We start from the raw sequence: 18,840 nt of genomic DNA, 5'->3' as shown, positions 1-18,840 counted from the left end.
ACAGTGGGCCTTAAGGTGAAAACACAAGGGGACAGCTCTGTAGCAGATTAAACTGTTAAAGCCTAAGAAATATATTTGATATTTATCAAGCACTGACAGATGGGAAGGGAAAAGTGGAGGTGATCTGGTGGGAGAGAATGGAAGATAAAGGGACAGGAGAATCAAAGTTGGTACTTATCGAGGGCATGCTGCTGCTGGTGGGATTCCACACATGGGGGCCGGGGCAGGGGGGTTTGAATGGCCACGCAGAGGTAAGGCAGCTCTCCCTGGGTTTTAAACCGTTTAAAATGAGAGTATACTGACATTTACGTGGGGCCCTGCTTCTCAAACGTGAATATGCACATGGACCCCAAGAGGGCTCTAATTAGAAAACAGATTCTTGGGCCGCCTGGGTGGCGCAGTCGGTTAAGCGTCCGACTTCAGCCAGGTCACGATCTCGCGGTCTGTGAGTTCGAGCCCCGCGTTGGGCTCTGGGCTGATGGCTCAGAGCCTGGAGCCTGTTTCCGATTCTGTGTCTCCCTCTCTCTCTGCCCCTCCCCCGTTCATGCTCTGTCTCTCTCTGTCCCAAAAATAAATAAAGGTGGAAAAAAAAAAAAGAAAACAGATTCTTATTCACGGGTCTGGGGTGGGGCCTGAGGTTCGGCATTTCTAACAAGTTCCCAGGTGCTGCTGATGCCTCTGGTCAGCACACCTCGCTCTGAGGTTTTAGAGGACAACAGCTCATGTCATCACGGCTTTACAGAAAAGCTTGGTGGGAGGGGCACCTGGGTGGCTCAGTCGGTTAAGCGTCTGACTTCCATCATGATTGCACGGTTTGCGAGCTCGAGCCCCGCGTCGGGCTCTGTGCTGACAGCTCAGAGCCTGGAGCCTGCTTCGGATTCTGTGTCTCCCTCTCTCTCTGCCCCTCCCCGACTCATGCTCTGTCTCTCTCTGTCTCGGAAATAAGTAAACATTAAAAAAAATTAAAAAAAAAAGAAAAAAAAAGAAAAGCTCGATGGGAGACAAGAGGGGCCATCGTGGCGGTTGCTCTCTACTTGACTTCTACAGCACAATTACTGGGGAGCTGTTACAGAATGTGTATGCTCAGGTCTGCCCAACACCAAAACACTCAATGAATGTCTGGGACAGCCCTAGCCATCATTTTTTTTTTTTTTTTAAGGTTTCATCATTTTATTTATTTTTGAGAGACAGAGCCTCAGCAGGGCAGGGGCAGAGAGAGAGACACTGAATCCGAAGCAGGCTCCGGGCTGTCCTCACAGAGCCCAACACGGGGCTCAAACCCACAAACTGTGAGATCATGACCTGAGTCGGACACTTAATCTTCTGAGCCAGCTAGGTGCCCCTAGGCATCTTATTTTTGCTAACACTTCCCAGGTGATTCTTTTTTTTTTTTAATTTTTTTTTTCAACGTTTATTTATTTTTGGGACAGAGAGAGACAGAGCATGAACGGGGGAGGGGCAGAGAGAGAGGGAGACACAGAATCGGAAACAGGCTCCAGGCTCTGAGCCATCAGCCCAGAGCCTGACGCGGGGCTCGAACTCACGGACCACGAGATCGTGACCTGGCTGAAGTCGGACGTTTAACCGACTGCGCCACCCAGGCGCCCCTTCCCAGGTGATTCTAACGGGCAGCCTTTTGATGAGAATCACCAACATAAAAGCAAGTCCTCCAAAGCTTTGTGACTGCGAGTGTCCCATATGTGACAGTTAGTTTGGGGAGTGTAAAGAGCAAAAGCCAAAATTTACTTAAGCAACTACTGAAAATGGCTGACCTTCTAATAGCAACCTTTTGTAAGCCTGTCCCTCGTTCTGATCTTTGATCACTGTTGGCAGTCAAATGGTGCATACTACTCTTTTCATCAAAAGACATATTTTGAAGACAAAAGGCAAGATTAGTTTAACTCCAACACTGTGTCTGCACGGTATTCATGCCTGAGCCCAGTTTGGGATGAAGCAGGGGTAGCCTCGTTGAGCGTTCCTCCCTTCACAGAGGACAGCAGCAGGGCCTCTGTGAGGTGGGCCTTCCACAGCCAAGATGGCGGTCGTGCGTGCTACACAGTGCGAGGGTAAGAAGCGCAGTCATTCTGATTGGTCTCGCATCCCAGTTCTACCCCTTCCTAGCGGTCTGACTTTTGGGAAGTTGGCGAACCTCTATGTGCCCGTGTCCTTATCTGTCAAAAATGGACAACAATATTCCCTGCTTCACGGTACTGTTGTGTGGATTATAGGATTTGCTATAGAGAAAACTCTTAAAACAGAGTCTGGCAGAGTAAGCACTGAATAAATATTTGGGACAGCTAGATGACGTGGTCTTTGAGTTTACAAACTTGTCTCTTGCCCTAGCAGGTGCCATGATAGGTTTTCATGCGTCCGCAGAGTGACCAGTTGTGAGAAAGAATGGCCACAGATGAGCCCAGAACTAGAACTTAGGCTGGTGGAGCTATGTTGAGTTGGAGCCAGGCCTCGTGGATACACGTCCGCTATTCTCCGCATGGGCTGCACTCTCCAGAGTGTGTCTATTGTTGGCTTTTCAATTGGTGCAGCCGGGCAGAGTGCAGCTCGGGCCCTAGATCTGTGATGCTCATTCATGCTCGGGGGTCACCCTGCCTCTCTCAGCGGACTGGCTTGTCCTTCCCAAGGACTGGCCACACAGAAGAGTGGATTCCCACTCTCTGGAAGCTGATGTCTATGTCAGGTCTATACTAGCAATTCTGCACGCTACCATTTATCAAAAGCGCTTCGAGATGGTGACTCTCGTGGCTGTTACAAAGCAGCCTCCATACCCCTGCTATGCCGGAGGACGTTCCAATGTGTCCAGTCCCCAGCGCAGAGAGGCAGATCTAGTGAGGCACTGGCAGGGTCAACCATGTCCTGCTGGGAACGAAGCGGTGGAAGAATCCGCTTGTGGGTCTGCGGGAGAGGTGGGACCTAAAATGTCATCTGGGGGCCTGAACACTGTGAGGGAAGGCACCCGCTGTCAAATTCAGAATGGAAAGTTTATTTTTAAGATCTCCACCAAGTCCTTCCTTCAAAGGAATGTAGTCTCAAGCCTTGATCGTGAGCTATAAAGTCCGAGCCAGCGTGGGAAGCGACACACTTTTCTGTGATGGGCTGAAGCCTACTTTGCTACCCTCACGCTGCTGTTGTGCCAGGTGGGGGACTCTCCCCCAGCAACGGGATCGCAGAGGACATGGAAGAGGAAGTAAACTAGTTACTGTTGTCACAGGAGGCTGGCCCGATCGATGCTCCATCCTTTCAGGGTCCTGGCCGGGCCAGCATGATTCAGCGGCACTTGGCCATCATCATCAACCTGCAGCTCCCTAAGGGCCACGGCATGTCCTGCGTGGCTGGACCTGCGCGAACAGCTTCTTACGTGGATTCTATCTTCCTTGCCTAAAGGGCACACCCACACCACGAGGCAGGTACTGCCACGTGCACTGCCTTCACAGGGAACAAACACTGGGTCCAGGGAGGTAGCCAAGGCAACGCGGCAGGTGGGTGGGAGGTGGGAGAGCCGGGATTGACATCCAAACACTGCTACTCCAGAGCTCGGCTTCTTGCCACTGAGCTGGAATGCCTTTATCTCTATATTGCTTTTGGGCTGAGATTTTTTTTTTTTTTTTAAGGCAAAGAGTTTTGTTTTTCCCGTATAGGTTTTGGTAGAGACCACTGTGTTTTGACCTGTTATTCCATTTGGAAAGGCCTGCTGAATCTTTACACTGGTTTCTAGATGCCCTCAGCATAAACACCCTTAACCTGGCTGGTTCATGGCCGTGTGTGTCCACTGTTCCGGAATGACATCTTGAATCTTTCAGATTCCCATTCACAAGCTGGTTCCCGCGAGGAATGATAAAGGCAGCCTACTCTCCTTCTTGCGAGCAGCTTGGGGACCCCTGATAGCCCGCTCCCCTCTTGAGGGTCCCGCAACAACCTGTGCCCCCTCCCCAAGCTCCAGCAGCAGGACAAGCTGCTTCTCCCTTCTTGCCCTTCACATGGCAAAGGGCTAACTAACACAGGGCTCTTACATGCCGGTACTATTTCTTGCTCTAATCAGAAACTGTCATTTTATTTTTTTAAGTGTGTTTATTTATTTTGAGAGAGAGAAAGACACACACACACACACACACACACACACACACACACACACACGTGCCTGAGTTGGGGAAAGGCAGAGAGACAGAGACAGAGGGAGAGAGATGGAGAGGGAGAGAGAGAGACAGACTCCCAAGCACTGTCTGTCCAGAGCCCAATGTGGGGCTTGAACTCATGAACTGTGAGAGGGAAGGAGGGAGAGAAAGAGAAAGAGAGAGAGAGAGAGAGAGAGAGAGAGAGAGAGAGAGAGATTGATTGATTCTGCACTGTCTGCACAGAGCCTGATGTGGGGCTCAAACTTGAACTGAGATCATGACCTGAGCCGAAATCAGACTCAGACGCTTAACCAACTGGGCCACCCAGGCACCCCAGCGTTTGTCATTTTAAAAGGGAACCTACATGGGGTACTTAAAATAGGTTCATACAAACAAAGGGTAGGTTGGTAATTTCCAGGGGCTGTGGGGAGGGGAGAATGGGTAGTTCATTGGGTATAAAGTTTCAGTTACACAAGACGATGAGTAAGTTCTAGACATCTGCTGAGCAACATAGAGCCTGTAGTTAACATTACCACATCAGACACTTAGAAATTTGTTAAGGTAGATTTCATCTTAACTGTTCTTACCACATGCGCAACGAAAAAATGAACTTGAAAATAATAAGAATACTCACAGGTGTCCCTTAAAAATCAACTGAAAAAAACGACTGATATTCTATTTCTTTACTTACATAGAGTAAAACATATAAATATGTTAAAGAGAAGTGTTCTATCTATATAAGTATATACATTTGGGAATTTATATTGTAGTGCAAGGTCAGCTAATTGCTTCTTTTTCTTTTGATAGATACATAAAAATGTTCAGTGTGCTCAAAAATAATTTTCTCCTTTCACTCTTTAATACCACACAGTACCATAAAAAGCACATGTATAGGCCAATATAAATAATACTCGTGATAATGGTAACTATGTGAGTTGATGGATATTTTATGCAGCTGCATTGTGGTAGGTTCTTTCACAATGTATATGTCTATCAAAACAGTGAGTTGTAGACTTAAAATATGTAGAATTTTTGTTTGTCTATTACCTCAATAATGAGAAAAAGAAAAAAGAAGCCATGTCCAAAGTGCTCAATAGCAACTTGGTATCCTCAAGAAATGGTAATCATTACTGTAAAAAACAAAACAAAACAAAACAAAACACCCACTGATCGTTAAGCTTTTTCTTCATAATTTCAGAATTCAGAATATCATTGCCTCTTTGAGGTCTGCATGTGTACTCTTGTCAAAACACATGAATCCTGAAGATACTCGTTTCAAGAAACGGTAGGAAAAGTAGTCTAAGTGTATTAAAGTATAGCTTTGGAATGCTGACGTTTCCAAAAGCCAAAGGCATATGCCAGGCATTCAAGAAGCCAAGATTTCTGTTGGACATGCTCTTGGAAGTGCTGGAAGGTACAAAGGACTCCGTCTGCAACACAGATGGAAAAGAGAAGGCTTTCCAATGATAGTCACAGAATGTGTTCATCGGGACTTGGGGGATGGGGATGGAATTTCATCGGTAAACATGTCTCTCACTTTTGTACCTGGTTTCTTAAAAACCATTTTTTAAAATCAATTGCTTCTCAGTTACCCTTACGAAAAACAGACTGGGAAGGCAGTGCTAGGTGTGATACCCGGGTGTGGCAGTGGTGGGAGAACCAGTACTGTTATTTCCATTTCAAAGCCTCCAGTTAAGCAAACCAAAGCATGCAGAGCACGACGATCGAGCATGATGGCGCCCACAGCCCGCTTCCTATAGATCAATTCTTTAGTGGAAATTCCCCCAAGGTAATGATCAGAAAAGGGCTCCCCCCACTGCCGCGCCGCAGCTCCAGCCCGTGCTTAAGCAGGCTGGGAGGTAAGGCAGCTGTGCGCATGCACCAACCGAGCAGAGCAGCCGGTGGGGGCTGGGAGAAGCGGGGCACTCACCTCTGCGATCTTCAGCACTGCGCTCCCATTCAGGTCAAAGGTCGGGGTGTAGGTTATGCAGAGTAAAACCTTGAGCAACCGGGAGGTGGAGGAAGAAGGGAGAGAGAAGGGGTTAATTTCAGAAATAAACAGAAATACGGTTTCACTTATCATTGGTGCGGCCCCGCTGTTTTACGATTCCTTTGTTCTTTGCTTTATCTGATGTCTCTTCCCGGGCCACCTCACTGCTCCCTAATTAGTGGCCACACATCGCCCGATAAGACAGAGACTAAATACCGTAAAAAGCAAACGCAGAGACCCTGTCCTCCCAGGGAAGGGCCACTGCAAGACTGGCCAGCAACCACATTCCTCAGCAACTCTAGGAAGTCTGTCCAATAAGAGCAGGCTCAGTGCTAGGCACGATGTGCAAATTATCTAGGTTGATACTTTTGAAAAAGATATTTATTTATTTTGAGTGAGAGTGAGAGTGAGAGTGAGAGTGAGAGAGAGAGAGAGAGAGAGAGGGAGAGAAAGAGTCGCAAGCAGACTCCATGCTCAGCCCGATGAGGGGCTAGATCTCATGACCAAGAGATCATGACCCGAGCTGAAATCAAGAGTCGGATGCTCAACTGACTAAGCCACCCAGGCACCAACTGCCTTTTTTTTTTTAAAGTTTATTTGTTTTGAGAGAGAGAGAGAAAGAGAATGTATGTGTGTGTGTGTGCACGTGCCCATGAGCAGGGATGCAGAAAAGAGAGAGGGAGACAGAGAATCCTAGGCAGGCAAGCAGGCTCCGCACTGTTAGCATGGAGCCCGATGTGGGGCTTGAACTCATGAACCATGAGACCATGACCTGAGACGAAATCAAGAGTCGGATGCTTAACCACTGAGCCACCCAAGCGCCCCTAGGTTGATACTTTTAATAAGTGTGATGACTACTGTCCTTATTGCCCTGATAAGGAAACTGATGCTCAGAAAGATTAAGTAAGCCGCCCAAGACCATACAAGTAACAAACTGTACAGTTGAGATTTGAACCCAAGTAATCTGACTCCATGCCCTGAACCACCATGTCATCTGTCTGGTCCTCCTCCTAGACCCAGGCCTCATTGTAACTTTTCTGTTCCTGTCCCCTTCCCAAATCCACAAGGGATTAGAAATTCTTTACCAGGCACTTTCCTCTTCCCTGTAACTTCCCCCCAGATGCTGCCCAGAGTTTACCTATTTATTAGTCTCAGGTTCCCCTTATTCTACAAGATATATAGACAGTGAATCGCTGCCGTTTGCAAGATCTTCAACGACCATTAAAAATTTCACTTTCGGGGCGCCTGGGTGGCGCAGTCGGTTAAGCGTCCGACTTCAGCCAGGTCACGATCTCGCGGTCCGTGAGTTCGAGCCCCGCGTCAGGCTCTGGGCTGATGGCTCAGAGCCTGGAGCCTGTTTCCGATTCTGTGTCTCCCTCTCTCTCTGCCCCTCCCCCGTTCATGCTCTGTCTCTCTCTGTCCCAAAAATAAATAAACGTTGAAAAAAAAAAATTAAAAAAAAAAAAATTTCACTTTCTACTTGAAGAGCTGTCAGATAACAGATTGATAAAAGCCTGTGCCATTTGAAAAATCATTTCTAACTTTATAGATAAGAGTAGATAAGAGGCCAGACTCTCCCTGTCCTTTGGCTTCTGACGCTGTGACTTTTCTCGCTGATAGCCTGAGGGACAACGGTGCTGGCATCCGCTCCTTAATCTTGAACCCAACACCCACGTTCCGTGCCCTGCCTGCAGCTTGGCCCTGTCAGTGGGGATTGCCTGAGGATGTTTCTCATCGGGTTCTGCACAATTCATGAAAGAAGGCTGAAGTCTAGCAAATTTACCTAGTGCAGGATATGCCCCTAATCAGCACCCCAAAAAAGTGCAATTGCCAGATGGGATAAGGAATCCCTCCTAATCCCTCGGTCTTCGTTACTGGCCCATCCACCCTAGGAACAGCTGCTCCTTCAAAGAAAGCAAATATGCATGCGATTAAAGAAGGAAGAGGGGATTTTTGCCCATTTTCGTTACCAGATTAGATAAGTTCATCGTGGATCGGTTCCTTAGTCTTTTGATCCTTAAGGTGCCTGCCACTCAAGAGTCAACTCCAGATAAAAATCGTCTCATGCCAGGCAGGCTGACAGAGAGAGACTGTGGGAGCAGCTGCCCTCAGGCCTACTGGGAAAAGGCCTTCTTCTGTCCAATGACTATCTTTGGGGGTTGGGGGTTGGTAGACAAGTAGTGAAAGCTGAGGACAGCAGTGTCACCACGACGTAAATTGGCCCGGGGGGGGGGGAGGGGCTGGGGGGGGGGGAGAGGCCACGTCTTCTAATGCCTCTGTACTTGGTGGTACCCTTGCCCGAAACCCTCCCTCGCTTGCTCCTCATGTGGCTTATTTGACTGGTTTCTTTCAGGTTTCCACTTAAATGTAAATCCCTCAGAGAGACATGTAGCCTCCTCGGACCACCCTCTCTAAAATGGCTGGTCACATCTTGTTTCAGGACTTTAGAGCATATACCAGTCTCATGAACAACTGGCTTGTTTACTTATTTATAATCTTTCCATTAGATTATAACATTCGTTGGGCTTCTGAAAGGCCCTCAAGGCTTTCTCATAGGGTGCTTTCTTACTTCGAGTTTTTGCTATCTCACAGTTTCCTTTCTTTGGTTCCTTCCGTTCCCCCACCTCCCCCCCACCCCCCGCCGTGATTCGTGGCAGGTGGGTGGGAGGTTATGAGAGACTGGCTGGTGGCGGTGGTGGTCTGTGGAGATAGGAGAGGACTTGTCCATCTGGGCTCTTGGATTTTTAAGTATTTACAATAAAGACCGGTGACTGGCAATACTTTACAATATGGAAATAATAATGGCAAATGCTTATCTAAACTGGTTAATTATTAATGTTACTTGTGAGACCGGTGATCGACTTTCTGCCTTGCGTTACTCTGTGCTTTCGTACAAGGTACACAAGAGTAGATGTGCAATAGTCTGAGGGAAGTTCAGGATCCCCATACCCAGCAAATGCTGACAGAGTTCAAAAGGTCTTTGAAAAAAAGGCTCTGGGGGCGCCTGGGTGGTTCAGTCGGTTAAGCGGCCGACTTCGGCTCAGGTCACGATCTCGCGGTCCGTGAGTTCAAGCCCCGCGTCGGGATCTGGGCTGATGGCTCAGAGCCTGGAGCCTGTTTCCGATTCTGTGTCTCCCTCTCTGACCCTCCCCCGTTCGTGCTCTGTCTCTCTCTGTCTCAAAAATAAATAAACGTTAAAAAAAAAAAATTCTTAAAATAAAAAAATAAAAAAAGGCTCTGGCCATTAATATCCGAAGACCCGCTGAGCTGACTGCAAAAACTAAAAGCAAACGAAAATAACGAAGCGGACGTGAAGCGCGTTCACGAAGCCAGCTCCTCAAGCGCACGCACGGTTTGTTGTGTTGGGAGCACAGCAGGTTTTAATCACAGGGAGGGCAGTGCTCGTGGCCCCTGTGACTCGCACAATATAGACAGAGGGCATGGGGTCCAGCGAGGATGATGCGGTAGACAGAAATGACGTACCAAAACCATCAGTGGAGAAATGGTTGGTGTGCCCAATGCCTAGCCAGCATTAGTTCACTGGATCAAAACACAGATTGGGTGTAGGAAATTTAGGGGGCGGCAAAGAAATGTAAACCACGATGAGGGGGCAGAAAGCTCAGATTCACGTTCTGAGCACACTGGCCCTCTGGGAAAATAAGAGCAACTAAACACTGAGGGCAATTCCATTAAAAATACATCCCTCACGGGGTCATTAAAGTATATTGACCACATCATCACTGAACAGCAGGAACTTGAGTGATCGGCAGCATGTTGCAATCCAGCTTGCTTGCACAGCCTCCATCAATGAGCTACGAGGATAGGAAAACAGGCACAAAGTGTTCCATGAAATGGGAAAAATCACTGCAAAGGCTAATAAAAATTCCAATCATTAAAAAACAATAATCGAATAGCTACTATGTGCAAAAAAGCAACCCCTCGATTTAATACGTGTGTACAAACTCTGGATAAAAAAAGATTGGGCCAGAAAGGAGAAAGTGAAGCTGATTTATTGTAAGAACTGGGCGTAAGTGACAAGAAGCGGGGAAACGTGGTCACCTTGGGAACAGAGGGGGACAGATGTGGACAAATAATGATGACGAGCATAAGGTCAGAGGTATGTTCTTCTGATCATGAATACCCTGGATTAACCCTCTCCCAAGGGCTTCTCATGGCCACGATTGGGGTTTCTCCATCAGCAGACCTGGCCCTGGACCATATCATGACACGGCAGGTGCTGTGATAATCAGAGCTAAAACACAGTGTTTTAGTAACACGACTGTGGCATTTGATTCAGTGCCTAACTGCTGTGTGACTACATTCTCTATCCCCTTATCTGTAAAATCCACCCCTCCCCCCCACCTCACAAGGATATTTAAGGAACGAATACATTAAATGATGGGGTAAAACAATAGTGCACATGATGCATCTATGTCCAGGGCTGTCTTCTCACAGAGGTGAAACAAGTCTCCATTTGATGTAACTCATCGTGGCCATTCTAACAAACGATTGGGTGCATTTTAAGTTAAAAAAAAATCAATCATGTTCAAAAACATAAATCTTTTGGAGTCTGCATTCTACTAATATTTTAGAGTAGTTTTTTTTTTTTTTTTAGTTTATTTACTTATTTTGAGAGAGTGCGCACCCGTGCGTGTGCAAGCAGGGGAGGAGCAGAGAAGAAAGAGAGAGAGAGAGAGAGAGAGAGAGAGACCCAAGCAGGCTCCAAGCTGTCAGTGCGGGGCCTTAGGCAGGGCTCAAACTCACAAACCTTGAGATCATGACCTGAGCCAAAATCAAGAGTCAGGCACTTAACTGACTGAGCCACCCAGGCGCCCCTGCATTCTGCTATTTATCACTGCCCCAGATTCCTACTACCCAAAGTCCTTGTCAGTCTGATGTGGCTTCCCTTTCTCCCTCCTTTACGGGCTCCCTTCAAGTCAGTTCAAGTCATTATTCACTAAGAGTCTAACTGCTGTGGAGTCACAAATATAAAAAGCAAGCACAGTCTTCGACATCAAGGAAGCTCATCTACCGGAGAAACTAACACCTGCATACTGTCCTTCAGGGCTGGCTGCGGTAAATGCTGCTTCCATTTTGGAGGCGAGAAGACATCGTAACTTGGAGAAGAGAGACTTTGAGGAGGAGAGTACACATGGGCAGAGCACCGATGCAGGACAGAACAGGGAGGGAAAGACGTATCGAGCCAAGGAAATGCCACGAGTAAAGGCGCGAACATGCGACGGTAGAGGCCAGACATGGTGCTGGAGCCGTAGGCTGGGACCTTGTTGCCTGTCAATTTACGTGCCCAAGGTTAAGCGGTTTGCGCATATTGTTTCAGGGCTGGCCAGTCCAACGAATCCCAAATAAAAGCAGAGGTGCTGAGCCAAACTATAAACCGGAGTGATAAAAGGAGACGCTTAACAAGATGGAGATAAGGTTGAAGACAGAGCCTCGTCATTCCAGTAACAATGAAGCGACTGGGGTGCATTTGGCAAACGGATGCGAGAAATTCCCACAGTAAAAGGCAACAGTCACCCACATGTGAAACCTGAGGATCATCCTACCCCTGCTCTCCCCACCTACCATCTAGTCAATCTGACTGATATCTCTCCTGTCTCCCCTGTTCTTGTATTTATTTTTTTTTTACAAAGCTTTATATTTAGGTATTAATATAGTAGCCTATTACAGAGAACATATTAAAATACCAGAAAATGATAATACTTTGTTCAAAATGCACAATACCAGATATCACTATTCCAGACGTGATGATCCCAGAATGGGCAGGAAATGCAAACAGCATTTATACAGAGCAGCTTAGACATACTACTTAAATCTGTGTGCCCTCTCGATGCCTCACTAGATCGATAAGCTCCTTAGTAGTAAGATCGGATTTTTTGATGCCCACCACGTTTATGGTACCTCGCTGGGCCCTGGGAGCTAGTCTGTCCTGACCCATGCTCAGTCCCTCAGATACGCTGTCCTCGTGAGTGATCAACCTCACAGAGTTTCAGTGAGCCTGTGCACCTACGTGCCTGGTCATTATCGTAAAACGTGCAGGTAACACGCTAAGACAGCCCAGTTGTACAGAAGAAAACTATCCTGGGAATTCGAGTGTTGGAATCAGGTGGTGTGACTGGCTAGAGGCAGATTTTGCAACCACACAAAGTAGTCACACTGGAGTTTCCCATGACTTGGTTAGAGCAATCAGAATTCAGTAAGCCTGCTTTCGGGGTGGCCAGCCGCCTGGCAGGACCTCACTCTGGACAGGGAGAAAATCATCTCCACTAACCAGAGGGCATCTCCCGAGAGACTTATGGAAGGAGTGCCCTTTCTGAGTTCTGCCATGCTTTGCTGAGAACCCACCTTTTGTACTCAACGTCGTAAATGGCGTAAATACCATTTACGACATTGAGTACAAAGGCAAGTTGCCTAAAATTTAGGACTCAAAGATCTCACTTCTGCCAAGGCTTCATATGAGTCCTCCACAGGACCGTTTCTGCAAATACAGGAGTGAAGAAGTGATTCTTGAACTTAGTGGGTAGCAACTACATGTCTGCTTTGCATCGAACCGCGTGCTGTGTTACTTGGGCTCCCGTTCATGTATTCAACAAATATTTATTGGTGTGTTACTAGGGATCCGATGTAGTGCAGGTGTTGGGCATACGGTTCTGAACCAAAAAGATACCATGACCCCTGATCTTGCAGGGCTAACAACACCTGGTGTTGAAGACCGTCATAAAGTAAGGAATTGCAGTAAGTTGTGATGGGCACGGGGACTGGGAAAATACGCTGAGTTCTGGGAAAGCCTCTCCGGGTCTAACACATAGCACACTAGTTGTAATGCTGTTTTCATCTTTTTGTGGATCTTTAAATTTAACATTTTGGAGCACAATTAATAAATTAAACCAAGGGGAGGAGACACGGGTTCCATCAAGAAGTGAGCTGATTTGGGGGAGTCCGGGCACATCGAGGGCATGGGGGCATATTGAACGAACAAGGAATTCTTCTTTTCCTCTTTCTAAAACTATTAAAATTATTTTTTAATTTTAATAAATTAAACTATTTAAATAGTTTTAAATCTAAAACTATTTAAAATTATTTACATTGAGGGGCATCTTGAGGTGACTGTAGTTTCATTTTTCCAAGTACCAGATGTTATTTATAAATCAAAGCAAACAAAATCTACGAGAGCTCAAAAAAGTAACTAAAAACTTGAGCACAGCCCACAGAAGGCCTTGCCTTTCCCGGTGCATGGAGAGGAGCAGGACTCTCTTCAAATTCTTAACGCCAAGTGCATTTCCAACCCCAGCTCTGGTTCTGGCTGAAAATCTAGCTTTGTTACTTAATGCACATTTCCTTCTGGCCTTTCATGTATCTTGGCATGAAATTTCGGAAAATTAAAAATAATTGCATAATTTCTTCTTTTCAGAAACATTCCAGTTCTTTTTTTACTCTGTCAAGTATGGCAAGAACAAGGACAGAAAATTCCGTGTTGAGCACGGAGATTCTGAGCCACCAAACGCCTTTCCCTCGGGTGCAGGGCCTGTCCCACTTCTGCACGTTCAGACTTATGCAGTGGGAACTGCTGAAGGTACCTTGGCCATGAGATAGAAACAGATTCTTGGGGCGCCTGGGTGGCGCAGTCGGTTAAGCGTCCGACTTCGGCCAGGTCACGATCTCGCGGTCCGTGAGTTCGAGCCCCGCGTCGGGCTCTGGGCTGACGGCTCAGAGCCTGGAGCCTGTTTCCGATTCTGTGTCTCCCTCTCTCTCTGCCCCTCGCCCGTTCATGCTCTGTCTCTCTCTGTCCCCAAAAAATAAATAAACGTTGAAAAAAAAAAAAAGAAACAGATTCTTTCCCTCAGGGTCTGCACACGAACAACAAAGCAGACTCAGCCTCCTGAAGACAGCAGAACGGCGGAATGTGTATCTTCAGAGTGGGGCTGGGGGCGGTCACAAAGTACACACGGAATGTCAGGGGACATTTTCTTATCATCTAAATTTAAAATGGGGCTACCCACAGGAAGCATTTTTTTTTTCTTACTTTGATTAAAGTTTCTCAACCTCAATATTGTGGACATTCGGGTCAAATAATTCTTGCTGTGGGGGACTGTCCTGTGTATTGCAAAATGTCGAGCAACATTCCTGGCCTTCGCCCTCCAGAGGACAGTGGCATTCCCCGTTGTGATAACAAGAAATGTCTTCAGACATTGCCAAAGGTCCTCTGGGGGACAAAATGGCCCCCAGTTGAGAACCACTGTTTGGGATCACTTACACCCCATGTGCCTTGTGAACAGAGCTAAGAACCCCTACAACATTGCTCTGCTTCCAAAGGCCTTGGAGCCAGAATCCAGGACTTTCAAAGGCAATCTGGGATGACCCATTGATCCTTCACCATGCTTCAGAGATCCTGGACTGAAGGCAACAAGAGGTCGTTGAGTTATAGCCCCGAGGCATGAAACTTTCCCCCTTAGGACTTAAATTGACTTATCTTAGGCTGAGGTGACAGGTAATTTGAGAAATCACTTTCTGGCTCAACTTGCCCACATTCTGGCAAATGGCTATTCTGAGAGATTATTTATTTAAGTCCATAGAATATGTTGCTAGAGTTCTTGAGTACTCAGTTTGGAAAACACTTCTAATGACTCACTGGCATACGGTCATGTCTCAGGTTCTTTTCTGGCCTTGACTTGTTGCCAGCAGTAGTAAGTCTGATATTCACTGATATTCATCAATACACCCTTAGCACCTAATTCTAGGAAGTACTGTACCAGTGATATCTGTAGAAAAATATGTACATATAAATTATAATGAACTTGGCTAATTCACTTGAACAAATAAATAAACCGTTCTTATTCTTCCCTCCAAACTCTCTCCCTTGGCAAATTCTCCTAACTCTTCCCTCTAGAGTTAGGAGAGCCTCACAAATCTATCACTAGAGCCAATATCGCTTCCAAGTTTCAGTCCCTAATTTCGACTTCTAAACATCATCAACAAATATACGCAATTCCATGAAAACCATGTTAACCTCATTAACTCTCTAATATGATAAACAGCTAACACTTCCCCCGCCTCTAAAATTCTAATTATGCAACCATTAAAATTATACTTGAAAGAATAAATACAGCCATGTGGGAATGTTTATAATCTAATGCAAAAAGAAATAAAATCCAGGGCGCCTGGGTGGCTCAGTCGGTTGAGTGTCCGACTTCAGCTCAGGTCACGATCTCATAGTCCGTGAGTTCGAGCCCTGCGGCGGGCTCTGGGCTGATGGCTCAGAGCCTGGAGCCTGTTTCCGATTCTGTGTCTCCCTCTCTCTTGCCCCTCCCCCATTCATGCTCTGTCTCTGTCTCAAAAATAAAAAATAAACGTTAAAAAAAAAAAGAAATAAAATCCTATATACACAATGAATATAACTGTGAACATATAAATAGATATGATTAGAAAGAAACATACAAAACTCAGTCATGTTTATGGGATTTACAACAAACTATTTTCTATTGTGGAAAGACTGTAGTGGGATATTACTTGTATTTCTTTAAATTGTCCTTTTAAAATATTTACAATTCTTGGGGCGCCTGGGTGGCTCAATCGGTTAAGCGTCCGGCTTCGGCTCAGGTCATGATCTCACGGTCCATGAGTTCGAGCCCCCCGTCGGGCTCTGTGCTGACAGCTCAGAGCCTGGAGCCTGCTTTGGATTCTGTGTCTCCCTCTCTCTCTGCCTCTCCCCTGCTCATTCTCTGTCTCTCTCTCTCTCTCTCTCTCTCTCTCTCTCTCTCTCTCTCTCTCTCAAAAATAAATAAACATTAAAAAAAATTTACAATTCTTTAATATCTGACAATGTGAAGTCACTGTCCCTCTCCTAAACTGGCCCCTTAAAACCCATCATTCAGTCAGAAACGCTGGCTCCTAGACCTGTAATCATCTTGGATCTTTCCTTCCCCACCTCCTTACCACCTACGACACTGCCAGTGACCACCGCTCCTGATTCTCTCTCTGCAGATCAGCTCGGTGCAGCTGGGGTACGCCTTTCTGCACTTAGTTGCATTGGACCCTTCCTGCCGCCACCAATCTGATTCAAGTCCTCAGGACCTCTTGCTTAGGCTCTTCCAATAAATCGTTGCACCAGTGCCTCTGATTTGGTTCTGCTGATTCCAGACCATCCTGCAAAACCCCGCCCCACTTTAACATCTAATACCCAGCTCTGGAATTGTCCCTTTTCTGCTTGGTCTGACCAGGCCCTAGAGAACCTCTCTCAACCAGGCTCATCGCTCACTAGCCTTCACTAATCCCACTTTCCACCCCGTGCTTTCCCTTCTGCAGGGCTTTTCTTCTCTACCAAGAATGCCCTCCCTCCTTATAGAATTATCTGAGTTCCATACACCTTTCAACGTCCAACTCAACTACCATCCCCTCCTTGAAATGCTGATCTACCCAGCTCAACATGGTCTCTCCTTCTGAAGTTTTCCAACTGTACTTCTGCTTACAACATACACAACTACCTTGGATTATGGTAAATGTGTACATCGTTACCTCTTTCCTGGTAAGTTAGGAACTCTCGTCTTTGAACATTTTGCTTTTAATCCTACAAAGTTTTATGCATTGCTGGTAATGAAAAAATAGTCGCCGAACAAGCCAATGAAAATAAGTCTAAAAGAAAACAAATTAAAAAGTTCAATGAATTGTCCTTTCTGGTTTAATTTCTAAGACACTTATTTTGACCTACTCTCACAGCTGAATTTTTAAGAAGTAAATTCTTAACAGACAACACCTTTACATCTTCCTTCTCTCTTTCCCTCTCAGACTCTCCCTGGAATGGACACCTCATTTCAGACAGTGTTTGCTCATATACATATGAAGCTTTTGATAATTTTATAATCAATACCTATAGACATGACCAAGCAAGCCCCTTGAGATAGTTTTTAAAGGGCTAAAGCCAGGGTGCCTGGGTGGCTCAGTCAGTTAAGCATCTGATATCGGCTCAGGTCATGATCTCATGGTTCATGGATTTGAGCCCCATGTTGGGCTCTGTGCTGACAGTTCAGTTTGGATTCTGTGTCTCCTTCTCTCTCTGCTCCTCCCCTGCCCAAGCTCTGTCTCTCTTTCTCTCTCAAAAATAATAAATAAAACATTAAGAAAAAAATTTTTAAAGGGCCAAAGCCAACTTGATTCTATGTCAAACATTCAATAATTGTAAAGGTCTTCTAGAATATCCAAATCATATGAATTCTGCCTAGTAGGGTGGAACAGAAATTTACTGGCATAAATGGTGGGGTGTTTTCTGTAGACTGTGGAATCATAGCTAATGATTAGGACCCTAAATGTATCTAGGTGGACAACTGATAAATAACAACTTACAAAGCTTTTGAAAGCTACAATTCAACGACAGTAAATATGTTGAAGTCCTTTTGTAGGAATCAGAAATATATATGATGAAACACACACTCTTCCTTTCCATTACTACAGAAGAAAATTACCATTATAGGCTGCATAGGGGGAGGCTATAGAGGAAGACAAGAGATAGGAAGGAGACACTCTTAAAGCAAAGGTGTTTCTAATGTTCTGGTTCAAATTTGAATGAGTTTACAGGTATTCATTTTATTATCATGCTGCACATACCCTTTTCTAGTAACTGTAACAAAAATGAAATCTAACACCAACCTTATGCCATGCATTGTAAGAACTTCTTTTATATTAGCTCATTTAAGACACAACAACTCTAGGACACATGCATCACCATTATTCCCATTTTACAGATCAGAAAATTGAGCCACAGATAAGTAACTTTCCCAAGGTCGCCAGGCATTCTAGCTCCAGAAGCTATGCCCTTGCCACTCTGCTCCCAGATATTTGAAAAGGAAAAACTATCAAGAAGTTTAAAAACAACAGAATCTGAAGATTGTTTCATAGGACAGTTACCCTACACGATTTCCTCCTCTTCCAGGCCATTGAAAGTTTCCTCAGTGAGTTCCTATCTACTGCAAAAGATTTCTCTTCTCTCATTAGGTTTCATTATTTTTCAGAAGCCACATTATTCACATTAACCTTGCAGTGAACTTAAACACGGGCGTGAAATGTTATCTTCTCCACCTAGTCAATATCACATATCTGGAGACCAGGGACTTGCTACAAAGCCTTTCCAGAAACATAGAAACAGTTGAAAAAGTTATTCTGCTACCAACCACTGTGTAAGTGCAGCTGAGTAACTGGACCATTATAGCTTCAATTCACCTATGAAAAGAGGGATCTGGTGATACAGGAGGTAATTTCAATTCTGAAGTGTGAGTCTGGGTTGATTTTTCTCATTTTTGAACGCACGCAGATTATTATCTGTAATCACAAGTTTAGTGTCTTTTGCTTGTCATTTACCCTGGCGGTCCACTGAACTTTCTCCTCTCCGTGAGTCAATAACCATGTTAACAAGCAATTAGTAAGCCCTGTGCCAAATGCTCTGGTCATGCTAAGGGGACAAAAACAATACTAACAATATGTGATTAGTTTTCACCTCCTAACTAAATTGTCTAGTCATGCCTGGGCCGATAGTTAAGGACTACCCATCTGGAGAGATTACAATGTGCGCTTTCCCTAAAGAGTCCATTGCAGGCCATTCACTGGGTCTTAAACTCTCTCTCTGGACGTAAGGCCACCCCTGCCCTCTGGGGAAAGTGAAGTAAGAAAGGTAGTGGAGGGGACGATGAGCCAGCTGCCTCTAGCGGGGGGGAAATA

The 18,840-nt window shown here is 45.7% G+C and overlaps 1 protein-coding gene across 6 annotated transcripts in view; it reads right to left on the bottom strand.

Annotated features, from left to right (window-relative positions):
• Nucleotides 1-18,840, bottom strand: part of ARFGEF3 (ARFGEF family member 3) — a 185,630-nt gene that overhangs the window by 110,535 nt on the left and 56,255 nt on the right. For all 6 annotated transcript variants that reach the window (XM_045058104.1, XM_045058105.1, XM_045058106.1 and 3 more), the window contains one exon: nt 6,058-6,126. In XM_045058104.1, the coding sequence (XP_044914039.1) occupies nt 6,058-6,126 (69 nt within the window). The remainder of the gene's footprint in view (nt 1-6,057; nt 6,127-18,840) is intronic.

This window comes from Felis catus, chromosome B2 (genome assembly GCF_018350175.1).
Source record: "Felis catus isolate Fca126 chromosome B2, F.catus_Fca126_mat1.0, whole genome shotgun sequence".
In the NCBI taxonomy this organism is placed as follows: domain Eukaryota; kingdom Metazoa; phylum Chordata; class Mammalia; order Carnivora; family Felidae; genus Felis; species Felis catus.
Note: the sequence above shows the minus strand (reverse complement) of the source record. Positions and strands in the feature narration are given on the sequence as shown.